Consider the following 16774-nt stretch of genomic DNA (forward strand, 5'->3'; position numbering starts at 1 on the left):
AATTAATATTAAAATTACATACCATATATACTGTATATAATACAGTGCATGATCATCGCTATATGTTCTCAGATTTCTTACTTGGTCCCAAAAATTAGATATTTTTTTACTTACAGGATAATTAAAAAAAGAATATGAATGTATAGTATTTAAATATGAATTATATATTGGCACATGTCATTAGAAGTGAAATATTGAGGGCACAATTTGTACATAAATACTCTATAATACCCAGGGGAACATATGAGGCTGAGTTATAAAACTTTGTCATTTGCCATCTGAAAAAAAATTGAGATACAGATATGCTGTGTTCTGCCAAGAATAATCAGTAGTGATATTCATGCATTCAGTAGCTCAAGGTCGGTAGTTTCCTAACTTTGGCTCTGGTTCCATGAAAAATTACTGTTCACCTGCTTGGCACAGAAAAGAAGCTTCAACTGATGCCAGTGGAAGCATATTTCCAAAAGCAAATAGCAGCTTTGGGAAGATAATTTTTACTGGGATGCTAGCATATTAGCGGGGGAAATATAATTTCTAAGCCAGCATGGTAGAGTCCCAATTCATAGGTATTCCATAGCTACTATACAGAGCAAAACACACGTTAAACATCGGCACTAAAGAAATATTCAAGGCACTGGACCATCCTAACTATATATATATGTGTGTGTGTGTGTGATAGATATGTCCCAGTTGTATGCTATTTTTCTTTTATAGCACACTCAATTACTTTGATTGGAATATATATATATATATATATATATATATATATATATATATATATATATATATATATATATATATATATATATATATATATATATCTCACAAGCTTAGAATTTTCAGTTCTATTTGTCCAGGTATAATTGGCTTCATTTGAATGCTAATCAGCTCACAAATGAGCTGGTAAATATGCAAGGAACAGCAGATGCTATGGTTGGTTGATTATTCTTGATTTCCCCTTGAAAATTATGCAAATGATCATTAGGAAAATACTTAAAATGCTGATTTACTTTTGAGTGTGCATTGTTTCATTTGTTTGCTTTGTTATTTCTGTTCTTGCTTTGAAGACTTAAAGAAGGTGAATTTAAATGGATATTTATTGTAGACTTCCATCTATTAGGAAAAAGTTGATTTACTCTATTAGAATAAGCTCCATGAAGGTTAATCTTCCCAGTTAACAAGAAAGTGCAAAAGAGGGATGTCAAATTAATTCATATTTCTTCAGAGGTCTTTAGACAATGCAGGTTTAAGACTTGAAGCCAAGGTACAAATCTTAAGCTTCAGAGCCACCAATTTTTCCATATGGCATAAAAAGTTAGTGTTGAAAAGAATGAAATGCTACCCAGCTTCACTTCTCTTTCTACAGTGTAAGCATTAGCTTCGTTTTGTTTAGGTTATCCTAACTAACCTGCAAAAGTCCATATTAGATACCAGTAAAGTGAGTTTTCCACATCTCTAACAGCCATCAGTGTTTTTGCAACCCAGACATAATAGCCCTAGTAATTACTGCATTTGTAAACAATTCTTCATTCCCCACTATAATTAAATTAACATATTTTTTTAAAAAAAATTTCAGATACATGCATCTTCAGGAAAGCAAGTTATAATATTAAATGTATAACACAGGCTAGCAAAAGAAAAAAATAAAAACCAACCCACCAAAAGCATACTCAAAATGGATTACAAAGTAATACTAATTAAACCAGGTAGCTATTACCATAGAAGGAGGAATCTATCTTCTTCCTATAGAAAACAGTTTAAGTCCATTGCAGTACAATGTCTTCAAGGTTCAACAATTTTAAATTGGTCAAAGATACTGAAATTTGTTTGGCTGTCCAAGAAAATTAATGTGGTATTGTACTCCTATAGTTTTGTTGTTGTTAGTTGCGAAGTCATGTCCGACCCATTGCGACCCCATGGACAACATTCCTCCAGGCCTTCCTGTCCTCTACCATCCTCTGGAGTCCATTTAAACTCATGCCTACTGCTTCAGTGACTCCATCCAGCCACCTCGTTCTCTATCGTCCCCTTCTTCTTTTGCCCTCAATCTTTCCCAGCATTAGGCTCTTCTCCAGTGAGTCCTTCTTTCTCATTAGGTGGCCAAAGTATTTCAGTTTCATCTTCAGGATCTGGCCTTCTAAAGAGCAGTCAGGGTTGATCTCCTCTAGAACTGACTTGTTTGTTCGCCTTGCAGTCCAAGGGACTTTCAGGAGTCTTCTCCAGCACCAGAGTTCAAAGACCTCAATTCTTTGGCGCTCAGCCTTTCTTATGGTCCAACCCTCACAGCCATACATTGCAACTGGGAAAACCATAGCTTTGACTATACGCACTTTGGTTGGCAGGGTGATGTCTCTGCTTTTTAGTACGCTGTCTAGATTTGCCATAGCTTTCCTCCCCAGGAGCAAGTGTGTTTTAATTTCTTGGCTGCAGTCCCCATCTGCGGTAATCTTGGAGCCCAGGAAAATAAAATCTGTCACTACCTCCATTTCTTCACCAACTATCTGCCAGGAATTGAAAGGGACGGATGCCATGATTTTAGTTTTCTTAATGTTGAGTTTCAAGCCAACTTTTGCACTCTCCTCCTTCACTCGCATCAAGAGACTCTTTAGTTCCTCTTCGCTTTCTGCCATTAGAGTGGTATCATCTGCATATCTGAGGTTGTTGATATTTCTTCCGGCAATCTTAATTCCAATTTTTGATTCATCTAGCCCCACCTTTCTCATGATGTGTTCTGCATATAAGTTAAATAGGCAGGGTGATATAGTTAAATAGTTAAATATAGTTAAATAGTTAAATATAGTTAAATAGGCAGGGTGAAATAGGCTGTGCTGGCTGAGGACCTCTGGGAGTTGAAGTCCACAAGTCTTAAAGTTGTTAAGGTTGGAGACTCCTGCTGTAGAGCACTGTTTCTCAACCTTGGGAACTTTAGGATATGTGGACTTCAACTCCCAGAATTCCCCACCTAGCATGATTCTGGAAGCTGAATTCTTCACATCTTATAGTTCCCAAGCTTGAAAAACATTGCTGTGGAGAGAAGGAATTCAGTTTGTGGGAAGTTCACCAAGTTGAAAATGGGATTTTATGTTTAACTCTGATTCTTCTTCAGATAACATCCATCATAATTGGATATGATGCATGATATAATTGTGTTTTTTTGCTCCATCATGTGCATTTAGGGAGAAATTGGTAGAGAAATGTATATCATTAAGCAAGGTGAAGTTCAAGTACTTGGAGGTCCTGATGGCACTAAAATCCTGGTCACCTTGAGAGCAGGAGCTGTATTTGGAGAAATCAGGTATTCTTCTTTGTTCATTTTTTTTCAGAGAGCAAAACAAATACCTATTTTAACGAATTATTATAAGACTATCACTTCCAGAGAGGAAATGTGTCTGCCATCACAGATCAGTCCATGCAAAAGTTTCTCCCTACTATATAATGGTAACCAAGATATAATTCAGTTCTTGACTGAATTCCTCCTGTCATTAATCTGTAAGCAACATCTTCCACCATCTTTTCCCATTTTGCCCTGGCTAATTTGGTCTGTGTGTTCATTAGCATATGGGGTGGAGTTATTGGAGAAACTGAAGGTCTTAGCCTCTGTCAAGGTAACCAGCCAAATATTACGCTACTTGGAACACTGCAGAAATCTTCTGAGAAGCAACTGATATGTTGAGAAGACGATGAAACCTGAAAGTCTATGCACTAATTCTGTGAAATATGGCACACTTCATCCCCTTGTAATCATCTCACTATCCTTATTAACCTGAAAAGTTATCATAACTTTAAGAACCGAGATTATAAAGGAGTATTATGTAAGAGCCCCCATATTGATTTCTGTGAAAGTGAATTAACTTAATCCTTGCACGTGTTTTTACTTCTCTCAACATTTCATCTCATTCATGTGTGTGTGTGTGTGTGTGTGTGTGTGTGTGTGTGTGTGTGTGTGTGCGTGCACGCCATTTGGCATTTATGTTTCTCCTGAGTCAGTTAATGGGATGGTGAAGCTCTGGCTCGTTTGTTTGTTTGTTTTTCTAATAACACTCAGTATTATGAATGAGTCAGAACAGGTTTTCTAATATAATTAGACCAGTAGAAATCAGATCAGGCTGTAAATTGCCCCTGTACAGTTATAGTATTTATAAAAGACTATAAAAGAATGCCTTGGGTCTTATTTGAAGTAACATTTCATTAGTATATAGCTTCAGTAAACATATATTTTGTATAGGAATATAAACATTTTCATGGACTTTGACTTGTTTGCACTAGTTCTAGTGTTATACAAAACAACTGGAATCTAATAGAATTTTTATTTTCTATTTATTTTTATTTATTTAAATTTTAAAATATTTAAAACAGAGCTACCCAATTCTGATGGACTTTGGGTGGTGTACAAAACCATAAAACCCCTTTTCAATGGCTGTTGCATCTGACATAATAATAGAGGGGTTTACAAATTAGCTTACTTATCTCTTTTGTCTGGTAGCGGCTCCCCAATTCTTGTGCAGAAATCTTTTTCTTCTAAAGAGATATAATACAGGTAACAGATTCCAAGCATTTGTTTATTTTTCATATTTTTGAACTACCCATCTCCCTCAAAGCATATTGTCTATCACTGGCTATGGCCCTTCCTATAAATAGAAAATAGAGTTGGAAGGGACCTTGGAGGTCTTCTAGTCCAACCCCCTGCTTAGGCAGGAAACCCTATACCACTTCAGACAAATGGTTATCTAAACTCTTCTTAAAAACTTCCAGTGTTGGAGCATTTACAACTTCTGGAGGCAAGTTGTTTCACTGATTAATTGTTCTAACCGTCAGGAAATTTCTCCTTAGTTCTAAGTTGCTTCTAACTGTCAGGAAATTTCTCCTTAGTTCTAAGTTGCTTCTAACTGTCAGGAAATTTCTCCTTAGTTCTAAGTTGCTTCTCTCTTTAATTAGTTTCCACCCATTGCTTCTTTTCCAGCCCTCATTGCTTTGGAGAATAGGTTGACTCCCTCTTCTTTTTGGCAGCCCCTAAGATATTGGAATAATGCTATCATGTCTCCCCTAGTCCTTCTTTTCATAAGACTAGAGATATTCAGTTCCAACAACCATTCTTTATATGTTTTATCCTCGAGTCCCCTAATCATCTTTGTTGCTCTTCTCTGTACTCTTTCTAGAGTCTCAGTTGGGTTTTTTTACATTGTGGCAACCAAAATTGGATGCTGTATTCCAAGTGTGGCCTTACCAAGACATTATAAAGTGCTATTAATACTTCACATGATCTTGATTCTATCTCTCTGTTTATGCAGCCTAGAACTGTGTTGGCTTTTTAAATTTTAAGTTAAAGATAGTGCTTCCAATTATGTTGAAATAATTCCCAGCCAAAATTCTCTGACCATCTTATTGAGAATTCCAGTGTATCTGACAGCATTAAGATGGATAAAGTTAGTTTGGACCTGTTTGCAATAAAATAAAAAAAAACCAAATGGAAGTGGCATATGAATTAGAACACTATACCAATAAGGTGATTAGAAACCAGTAATAGGTTCTTATTCACAACAATATACTTTAATTCCAATTATTTTACCCCTTTTACCTTCTTTCAAATGTCTTATCTTAATGAGACCATGTCAGCTTTGGAAGACAATTTTCTTTTTTGCTTCTTAACTGCCACATATTTTAGCTGGGGAAGTTGGGGGGGTGGGGTTTGTTGTTGGGGCAGTAGAAAGTTAAGTCATAACAACATTCCATATTCAAGGACTTTTGCCTGTGCCTGATGGAGACTGCCTGATGATTGTATCCAGTTGAGTGTGAAGAGTTGATTGGACAATGTGATGAACTTTTGGGTGTGGGGTAGGGCTGTGAACTGTCAGCTGGGTGTGAAAAACCTGGAAGCTTTCAGATTCGGGGTTTTCCCAGATGTGCCAATATGACATCTCTAATAAATTGGAACTTTGAGGAACCTCAGGCCTCAGAGCTTTATTTCGTTTGGGGTGTTCCTTGGAACCCTGACATTCAGATTGTGATGCCTTCCCTATAGGCCAAACACAAATTGCCTGCAAGAGGGGGCTCTGCCTTTGCAGAAATGGGGTGGATGCATGTGCAGCAGCCCGGGGATGTCCACTTGCCTTCCCAGAGCACTGCCGCCACCCGTCTCAGCCCCAGCTCAGCGTCTGCATTTTCACCAAAGGCTGCCCGCCCACCCACTGGCCAGGACGGACCTCGGAAGGCAAGCGGGAGTGGGGAACTGCTGGGAAGGCAGCGTGGAAGGCAGGCAAGCATGGCAGGCTCCCTTCCCTGCAGTTCCCTTCCCCACAGCCCTGTCATGCTTGTCTGTCTTCCACATGGCCTTCCGCTTGCCTGCCTTTGCAAGCTGGCCACGGGGATGCCGGGAAGGCCATGTGGAAAGCAGGGAAGCATGGCAGGACTGCAGGTCATGGACTGGTTTGGGAACGTGGCCAGCCAGTGATTGCTACCAGTTCGGTGAACCAGCCCCAATCTCCGCTATCGATTCTCCCAAACTGGTCTGAACCAGTATTTATTTATTTATTTTATTTTTATTTATTTATTTATTTGATTTGATTTTTATACCGCCCTTCTCCCGAAGGACTCAGGGCGGTGTACAGGCTACAATAAAATACAAACACCACAATATACAATTTAAAATACAAGTTAAAAAACTTATTATAATTAGCCTAGAACCTTAAAATTTATAAAACCAAAACCCCATTTAAAATTAGTAGAAAATTTAAAATCGATAAAATTTATGTAGTTTAAAATTTAAAATTTAAAATGTAAAATTTAAAATTTAGGCCAGCCCCGCGCGAATAAAAAGGTATGTCTTCAGTTCGCGGCGGAAAGTCCGAAGGTCAGGTATTTGACGTAAGCCTGGGGGAAGCTCGTTCCAAAGTGTGGGAGCCCCCACAGAGAAGGCCCTTCCTCTGGGGGCTGCCAGCCGACATTGTTTGGCGGACGGCACCCTGAGAAGTCCCTCTCTGTGAGAGCGTACGGGTCGGTGGGAGGCATATGGTAACAGCAGGCGGTCCCGTAAGTACCCAGGCCCTAAGCCATGGAGCGCTTTAAAGGTCGTAACCAACACCTTAAAGTGCACTCGGAAGGCCACAGGTAGCCAGTGCAGTCTGCGCAGGAGCGGTGTTACGTGGGAGCTACGCGAAGCTCCCTCTATCACCCGCGCAGCTGCATTCTGGACTAACTGAAGCCTCCGAGTGCACTTCAAGGGGAGCCCCATATAGAGAGCATTACAATAATCCAAGCGAGAGGTAACGAGCACGTGAGTGACTGTGCACAAGGCATCCCGATCAAGGAAGGGGCGCAACTGCCGAACCAGGCGGACCTGGTGGAAGGCCCTCCTGGAGACGGCCAGGAGTAGCATTTCACCCCTGATTCAAAGTGTAGGGGAAGTTGTTTATAGGATGGCTAACTAGAAACAGAAGCATGCCTGTTTCTTTTGTCCTTTCAGCCTATTAGCAGCCAGTGGAGGCAATCGGCGAACTGCAAATGTGATTGCTCATGGATTTGCCAATCTTTTTATTCTTGATAAGAAGACACTGAATGAAATCCTTGTTCACTATCCTGAATCTGAAAGGCACTTAAGAAAGAAGGGAAGGTATGTGTTTTTTGTGTCTATGTGTAGAAAAATTGTTGCTATGCTAAGTGCTATGATACATTACTATATCTTAGCCATGATGTTAGTATTATAGTTGCAGTATTTTGTAGGAGAAGAATGATTAGTGCTGGAAGAGACACAATTCAAGATTAATATGCTAAAAACTATAGGTCTAACTCTAAATCTAGTTGTTCAAAATTAATAAAGAGGTGTAGACTTCAACTCCCAAAATTCCATAGCCAAAATGCTGGCTGGAAAATACTGAGAGTTGAAGTCTTCAATTTCAAATCTTGATCAAGGCAAATCAATAGATGCAATCTACATAGACTTCTGCAAAGCTTTTGACTCAGTAGTACACGATAAACTTCTCCTAAAACTAATATCCTATGGCATCTCAGGGCCCCTCCACAAATGGATATCTGCTTTTCTGTCTAACAGACAACAAGTGGTCAAAATTGGCAATGCTTTATCAAATCCTGTTCCTGTCAAGAGTGGCGTTCCTCAAGGCAGCGTTCTTGGACCAACACTCTTTATACTATACATTAATGATCTTTGTGACCATATCTCAAGTAATTGTGTTCTCTTTGCTGATGATGTCAAACTATTTAACATCACAGACAATACTTCTATCATTCAAAACGATCTTGATCATCTAACCGCTTGGTCTAAAAATTGGCAGCTCCAAATTTCAACCAGCAAATGCTCAGTCTTACATATAGGAAAAAAGAACCCAAAAACTAAGTACATACTAGATGGACATTACCTTACAGACGACCCCCATCCCATTAAAGACCTTGGAGTTTTTATGTCAAATGATCTAAGTGCCAAAGCCCACTGCAACTACATAGCAAAAAAAAACTCTAAGAGTTGTAAACCTAATTTTGCGTAGCTTCTTTTCCAAAAACACCACACTACTAACCAGAGCATATAAAACATTTGCTAGACCAATTCTAGAATACAGCTCGCCTGTTTGGAACCCTCACCACATCTCTGACATCAATACAATTGAACGTGTCCAGAAATATTTTACAAGAAGAGTTCTCCATTCTCTGAAAACAATAGAATACCCTATCCCACCAGACTCGAAATCCGAGGCTTAGAAAACTTGGAACTCCGTCGCCTTCGACAAGACCTAAGCTTAACTCACAGAATCATCTATTGTAATGTCCTTCCTGTTAAAGACTACTTCAGCTTTAATTGCAATAATACTAGAGCAACTAATAGATTTAAACTTAATGTCAACTGCTTTAATCTAGATTGCAGAAAATATGATTTCTGTAACAGAATCATCAGTGCTTGGAATACTTTACCTGACTCTGTTGTCTCTTCCCACAATCCTACAAGTTTTATCCAAAAACTTTCTACTATTGACCTCACCCCATTCCTAAGAGGACCATAAGGGGCGTGCATAAGCGCACAAATGTGCCTACCGTTCCTGTCCTATTGTTTTTCTTTTCTTCTTTCTATATATATGCTTATACCTCCTTATATTTACTCATATATGTTTATATACTATATAATCTTTTGTATGATTCCTACATATATTGTTGTGACAAAATAAAATAAAATAAATAAATAAATAAATAAAGTCCGTATCTCTTAAAGTTGCCAAGTTAAAAAACATCATTCTAAACAAAAGGTTTTAAAGTTACTGTTTTATGCAAACACTACATGGGGCTACTTAGAGATTCTTACTACGAAGTAGCATCATATTCTGAGTAATATTAAGAAACTCACTTCTGACACATATCACCTCAAAATATAGTCGTAGAGCAAGAGAGATTATACTTCTTGCTAGATACTTCAAGTTTTCTTTTATGACTTCTAGTCTTTTTCAAATATGCTAATTTTATTTATTTATTTCAGTTTCAAACTGCCTAAGAACTACATTTTTCTGAATGGTATAGATTTTTTTAAAAAAAATATAAATTTAAGTATCAATCTTTCAAACTAAATTGATGATTTCCAGCTCCAGTAATAATTGCACAAATTGTCTATCTACCATGAACATATGAATCCATGCAAAATACTCTTTTAATGAAATATAAAATATAAAATTAATTAATTAATTTAGCATATGGCATACAATGCCACAAAATCCACGTATACTAGATACATAATGCACTCATGACAGCCTAGAATGCTAGTTCATTCTGTTCAGAACTTATATGCCTATCAGTGCACCACGGGGGTAGGGGGGCAACTAGTTTTACACCTAATGTTACACCTAACTGGTGGTGTTTTGATTGCTGGCTCTTCTGGACTCCTGCTTGCCTCCCTTTGTATTGCGATATTCTACATCCAGGCTGGTCCAGGATCAGCTTTTGCTCTCCAGACACACAAATGGAGCTAGGATTTTCCCCACTGAAGTGGTACCAGTGGTGGGTTGCTAGTGGTGATGGTGAAGTGACAGCAAACCAGTTCTCTCCGACCATCATCTGGCCCCTCCTGCCCAACCCTGCGCTATACCTACCTTTATTCCTCCATTTTTAGCCTAGCTGAATGGCACGGCAGAGCGGATTGCAATGCCTCAGCTGTTCAGCCTCTGAATGCACTTGTGCAAAGCGCAAGTTTGGCGTGCATGCGAGCGAAGCGAACTGGTGGTAACACCAGCTAGAACCCACCACTGAGTGGTACCCATTTATCTACTCCAGTATTGCATGCTTTTGAACTTCTGGGTGGGCAGGAGCTAGGAATGAAGCCAGGCTCAAACTGCTGGAGTGCAAACCATTGGCAGTTCCAGCCTCATTAAGCCTCTGTAACAACACGTTCCATGTCAAAATACAATTGATTTGTATTTTGAATATGTATTTTTTTGTCAAACAAGATGGAAAGTAAATTATTAGGTTGACTGATCATACAAGACACAGGATACTGGAATAAATGGACCTCTGAGATGATTTAGCAAATCTTTTCTTTGATTTGATATAGATTCTACAAGTCATCTACCCTAAGCTATTTCTGTACTGATTTAGGAGGAAACAATTATACATTCAGATTAATACTTTTAAAGGGATGATATGCATTAAAGTTCTTGTAAGGAATTTCCTGTTTTTTTATGAATTAAAAAAGTCAGTGGAAAGTGCTTAGAAGTTAAAGGAAAAGGGAAAAAAATACAATTGGTGTATTTTACTAATATATATATATATAAAGAATTTTTTTTTTGGTCAACTAAGATGGAAATTACCCATGCACAGGCAAAGCAGAATTGTTCATTTGAATAATAACAATAATAAAAACAACGGTACATTGGAAAATCTACAAGAAATCCTTTTTGCCTATAAGCAAGAACTGGGTGGAACCACAATACAGAGAAAGTATTAGAAAATGAAGAAATCTCTGGGACTTTAGAATTTAAACAAATAAGCATCTGCCACATAACATCCCAGACTTAACAATTGTCAATAATAAAGACAAAAAGCTCTGGATAATGAATGTACAAGTACCTGGCAACAGCAGAGTAAAATAGAAAGAACTGGAAAAGATAGCAAAATATAAAGACCCGCAAATAGAAATAGAACGACAATGGGACAAGAAAGCAAAGATAATACCAATAATAATAGGTGCCTTGGCTACAATTCCAAAATGTCTGGAACACCACTTGAATACAATCGACATCGACAAAATCTCCATTGATCAATTGCAAAAGGCAGATTAATCTGGAATAGTTTGACATCTTGTGATGATACCTTGAACACCATGAAAGAATAATACCTCTCTATCCCTGGTCCTTTGAAAAAACTTGATAAGCAAATATGCCCAATCCAGTCTAAACCATCTAGCTAACTGTGCAATGAATTGTCTTGATAACAACTGACAATTGAAAAAGGAGAAGACAACCATATAAGGTACTCTTCACTTGGAAACAAGGGAGAGAGAAAATAAAATTTAAAATGTTAAAAATAATAGAAACAAAGATAGGGCATAAGATGAGGTCCAAGTGTCCAGCAGAAGTTGCTGTATTTCATTGATTAATTAGGAAAATAGGATTGGAAGACTTAACGGAGATTAGAATCATAATAATTAATAAGCATTTGATGCTATATTTGATGAATTTTCCCACCCTCTTCTTTTTCTACAATTTAGAGCACTTATGAAGAAAGCAGGAAAACCTACTGGACCACCACCACCATCTGCAAAGGGCCTAGCTCTGCTTATGGCTAAAGCAGAAGCACCTAAAATGCTCAAAGCATTAACTGGTGGGAAAGGAGGTATTTTAGCTGTAATTAACAAGATCAAGAAAGAGAACGAGGCCCTGGTATGTATCTTTTATGGTGCTAATCCAGTGTAAAATAATCGGCAGAAAATGGATTAAATTAAAGAAATACCTAAAATTCAGGACACTAGCAATTAGTAAAAATGATTTCAGAAATTAATTTTGCAACTATATTTATGACAGGGGTGTCAAACTCAACGCCTGGGGCCTGGATCCGGCCATAGGGTGCTTAGATCTGGCCCATGGGGCCTCCCTGGAAACAGCAAAGGACCGACCCACAGTGCTTCTGCCAGCAAAAACGGAGCTTGGGAGGGCTGTGTGTGGCCCTCCCAAGGTCCTTTTTCACTGACAGGGGGTTGCAGGAGGCTATCGAAGCCAAAAATGGAGCTCGAGAGGGCCATCGGCAACACTCCCCAGCTTCCTTTTCGCTGGCAGAGGGTTGCAGGAGGCCATCGCAGCCAAAAAGGAACTTGGGAGCCTGTTTTTGCTAGCAAAGTGCTTGGGCCACTACAGGTGCCCCGACACAAGTAACTTTGAGTTGTCCACGCACACCCCGGCCCCCCAAGGTCAAACACAATCCTGATGCGGCTCTCAATGAAATAGAGTTTGACACTCCTGCTTTATGGGTTAAAGAGCACTTTTCATACCCAACACTTGAAACTTGCTTCGAACTTAATGTGTGGTCTGCAAGATAACATTTTGAAAAAGGTAGATTTAAGTGTAAAACTATATTTAGATAGTATACCTTACTGATGCTATAGAAGGCATGCAATCTTTTAGTTACTGTATACTAGTGAAAAATGTTTGAATAGACAGATATCAGGTATTCCCATAAGATTTAGAGATATTGGGAAATGCACAAATTGTTATATAAATGACTGGTTTTCAAAAGTAATTTTAAAATTATTCTGGTAGAAATAAATGATATATTAGAGATGTTTATGGTCAAACTCACTTCAGGGAAATTCTAAGACTGTTTATGTAGCAGCCTCTTGTCTTAGTAGTTAGCAGAACTTGTGAAGGATTCCAGGTGCTACATCAATCAGTCAATCATTTAAAGTACTCTATGACCAGAAAACCACTTTGAAGCGAGAATAGGTTATCTACTAACTATGCTTGGAAGACTGCGTTCCTCTGGTCACTATGGACAAAGCTGTGAGGTTACACAATTAAACATTCTTATTTAATATATTTAGTCTCTGTTTAGAGCAGTGGTAGTCAACCTGGTCCCTACCACCCACTAGTGGGCGTTCCAGCTTTCATGGTGGGCAGTAGGGGTTTTGTCCGATACTGAAGCAGTTTCCTTTTTTTAACTTAATTGACTTTTTTAAAAAAATTCATAGCATTATTTAAAAACATTTTCATAAAATTCCCCGTGACAATTTAAATTTCTGAAAATATACTACTTGTATCGCCCGCACATAAGTTTAGTTCACGTTACGTAAGTGAAACTAAATGGCGCTATAGTGCGATCACGAACAAAAGAGCCTCATTTCAGAATAGCTCACGCATCTCCCCCCGAACCGGTGGGCGGTTAGAAAATTTTACTACTAACAGAGATACAAAAGTGGGTGGTAGGTATAAAAAGGTTGACTACTCCTGGTTTAGAGGGAAAATATGGAGAAGGAATAAGCAGACAAAAGGAACAAAAAACATGGAAAGATGGTAGAAAAAGATAAGTCAATATTTAATTTATTTATTTTTTTAGAAAGAAAAGGAAGCCGAGGAAGAAAAGAAAAAGAAAGAGAAGGAAGAAAAAGAAAAGGCAGAAAAAAAGAAGACAGAAAATGTCAAGCCAAATCCACAGGGAAAAAAACCATCTGAAGAGCCCAAGACTAAAGTCCAAGAAACCAAAGCTGAGGCAAGTGCTCCTAAAGAAGAGGCAGTCACAAAACCTTCACCACAACCATCAGTGCTCTCAGGCATCAATAAACAGTCCCTTGTTATTAGCATGACTCCTTCTCCTGTATCAGGGGAAGGAGAGATCCTTACTGTTGAAGTCAAAGACAAAAAGGAAGCATAAGCAGTGGATGTTACTATACATTTAGTATGTGACATCTCAAGCACTGGGAAGTTCTCAGATTATCTTATTTTCTGGTTCAAAAGTGTAGCCCATCTCAGATTTCTTTGTATGTTCCAAAAACATAAATAAAAAGGCTAGTAGAGAGTTAGTGGTACTGCATTCATTGTAAATTATAAGATGAATATTAACTATAAGTCCTCAAAAATAATTTCAAAGAAGAAAATTTGATCATTGTCCTGCTGATTTCTGGTCAAATAATTCACAGTCTTTTCACCTCATTTTCTTGTCCAGGCTAGCTGACATTGGCTTAAAATATAACCCAATATTAAATTATATTTATTGAGGGTTGTTCAGACTCAGTCCTGTGGCAGAAATGACCATCATTCTGGATTTCTTTGACATGCTGAGTTTTTCAATGACCCAGTTAAGTGCATGCTGCCCTTTGCACAAATGTATGTTGCAAATCTTCCCTTTTTTTAAAAAAAAATCTGATTTAAAAAATAAAAATATAGTTTTTTAGGTAAATGATGAGCTTCCAGAATTACCCATCATATTTTTTATTTCACCTCAATAACAGCCATGTAAATCTCATTCATCCTGCTGTTGTTGCTGCTGCTGCTGCTGCTGGGAATGTCAATCTTCTTTCCCTAATCTCAAATTAAGTGTTCAAATGACATGCCTGAAATGTTATTCTTCTCATTGGAAGACTTGAGACCTTGAAGCAAGCTTAAGAAATTTTTTTTCCTAGGGCCAACTTTATTAGGAGTGGGAAAAGTTTCATATCTGACCAGAAAGCCTAGATTGTGCTATCATAAGCAAACATATTATCTAGAAGGGACAACTAAAAATAAGTTGTGATGGATTGTGTTTAACAGTGCGCTTATCACTTATTCAAAAATAAATGCCACTGATACACTAAAAACACTTCCAGATGACAACATAGAGCAGTGGTCCTTAATCTGTGGTCTGCGGACCCCTGGGGAGGCCACAATGTTGTCACAGTGTCTCCGCAAAGGCATGATGCAATCTAGTGATTTAAATCTTGAATTAAAAGATCTTGGTGGTCTGTGGCCATAATTCATGGCCACAAAAGATATTTAAAGGGGATCTGTGCAAAGAAAAAGTTGAGAACTACTGATATAGAGGGTTCCAATCTAATAATATGTCAGTATGTGTGTCAGCTACTAATTTATTGTTTTATTGCTCTGAGTAGTCTGTCTCCTGATTTATGCATTTATTACTTTGCTTGCTACAGCTGTCATGGTAACGGGAGGGGGGGGGGAAGGAGTGCTGGAGGAGAATTAGAGAGTTTTCTTCAAATGAGTTTGGCAGTTGGAAAGCAGGCTGATAACAGTCAAGGTTAACGGCCCGAGCATGCCAGAGAGATGAAACCATCTGAAGATGCACCCCACGTGCCACCTAGGGGGTACGTGGATTGGACAAGACTGACTGGACTACAGGGAGGAGGGCTTAGGGCATATCTCTTATATGTGTATTCCATGCCAAATACCTCAGAGCTTGATTTCATTTGTTTGCTTTCAGTTCATACTCAGTAAAAGAACCTTTCTCTACAAACAATGGAATTGGGGGTTTTCCTGCTTGAGTATTGAAAGGAGGCATTCCTGACATTAAGTAAGCTCTCAGGTCTTCAGCCATCCCGGAAACACACCGTGGGGGCTGAGAAAAGGATGTCTGACCAAGGCAGCAACCAGGAAGATATGGGAGCTGCTGGATCCACTCTCTCTCAGACACAACCCAGCTGGGATGCTTTGGAATGGTTGGCTAAATTACAGCTTGAAGAAAAGTTGGAGAAACCCAGATGGTCGCTTGGAGTGGGGAGACCCCCCCTCCCGGAATGACAACTACCAGAAGCCAAGGGGGGATGCTAGCCTGGCAGGAAGAACAGAAGGAAGACTTCCTGATTGCCCAAGCGGTACAGCTACTGACAGAAGCTTCTGAGAGTTGAACAGCTTATGAAAGGTATTCTCTGGAAGGGGAGGAGATGAACGTGGGCAGGGGAGAGCAGAAGCTGCTATTGCTTGGAAGAGACAGCTGGAGCCCGAAAAGATGCAGCCCAGACCCCGGGGACCCTAGTATCTGCTTCGGGCCAGGTCCCTCCTGTTGGGCAGGCATTGCCACGAAGGCAGAAAAAGCCCAAAATTCCCCCCGTTACCTGTGAAATATGGAGGGGATCCCAAAGGACTGGGGTGTTTCCTAACTCAAGTATGGAACCACATGCAAGACTGGGGAGAGGATTTCCTTTCCGACACAGCCTATGTGAGATGTGTGACCAGAGCTCTAGAGGGAGTGGTGTCTGACTGGATGGTGGGACTTCACAACAAAATTTCCCTCTTGCTAAGAAATCATGACCAGTTTATGGCAGCTCTCAGAGCACGATTCAAGGACCCCCTGGCGGAGCGAAGGGCCAGAATTTGGAGGAAATCCATCCATCAGGGGCGGAGATTGGTGGCAGAGTATATCCAGGAGTTTCATGAGCTAGTGCCTGACATGAGAGGATGGTCAGAAGTAGCTCTGCTGGAAAACTACAAAGATGGCCTCAATGAAGATGTCTATAAGAATTGCCGCTCGCTTGGGGCCCCGCGCACTCTGCAGAGCTGGTATGTGCGGGCTGCAAATGTGGAGATTGATTTGGCCAGAGATCGTATCCATGGTGGTCGCACTTGGAACAGGGCTCCCTCCTCGCCCTACAAGGGAGCTCCAAAAGGCACTGGGGGATCTGCCAGCTCGAAGCCAAAGTCCACCGCATGCTTCAGATGTGGAAAAAATGGTCACAGCGCAGCTGAATGTGTCACAAAGCTTGGATCCAAGGCAACCCCTGGTGGTGGGAAGAAAGCTGACAAACTGCCTGCCAAGGGCCACGAGGTCACTCTAAAAGGAGTGGAAGTCATTGAGTTCGCTCTCCCAAAAC

General features: G+C 39.5%; 1 protein-coding gene across 1 annotated transcript in view; it reads left to right on the forward strand.

Annotated features, from left to right (window-relative positions):
• The window catches only part of CNGB3 (cyclic nucleotide gated channel subunit beta 3), a 57627-nt gene extending 43782 nt beyond the window's left edge, over positions 1–13845 (forward strand). The window contains exons 14-17 of the mRNA XM_058175098.1: positions 3177–3295; positions 7460–7606; positions 11693–11864; positions 13531–13845. Coding sequence (XP_058031081.1) covers positions 3177–3295; positions 7460–7606; positions 11693–11864; positions 13531–13845 — 753 coding nt within the window. The remainder of the gene's footprint in view (positions 1–3176; positions 3296–7459; positions 7607–11692; positions 11865–13530) is intronic.
• The last annotated feature ends 2929 nt before the right edge of the window (positions 13846–16774 follow it).

Source organism: Ahaetulla prasina, chromosome 3 (assembly GCF_028640845.1).
Source record: "Ahaetulla prasina isolate Xishuangbanna chromosome 3, ASM2864084v1, whole genome shotgun sequence".
Lineage (NCBI taxonomy): Eukaryota > Metazoa > Chordata > Lepidosauria > Squamata > Colubridae > Ahaetulla > Ahaetulla prasina.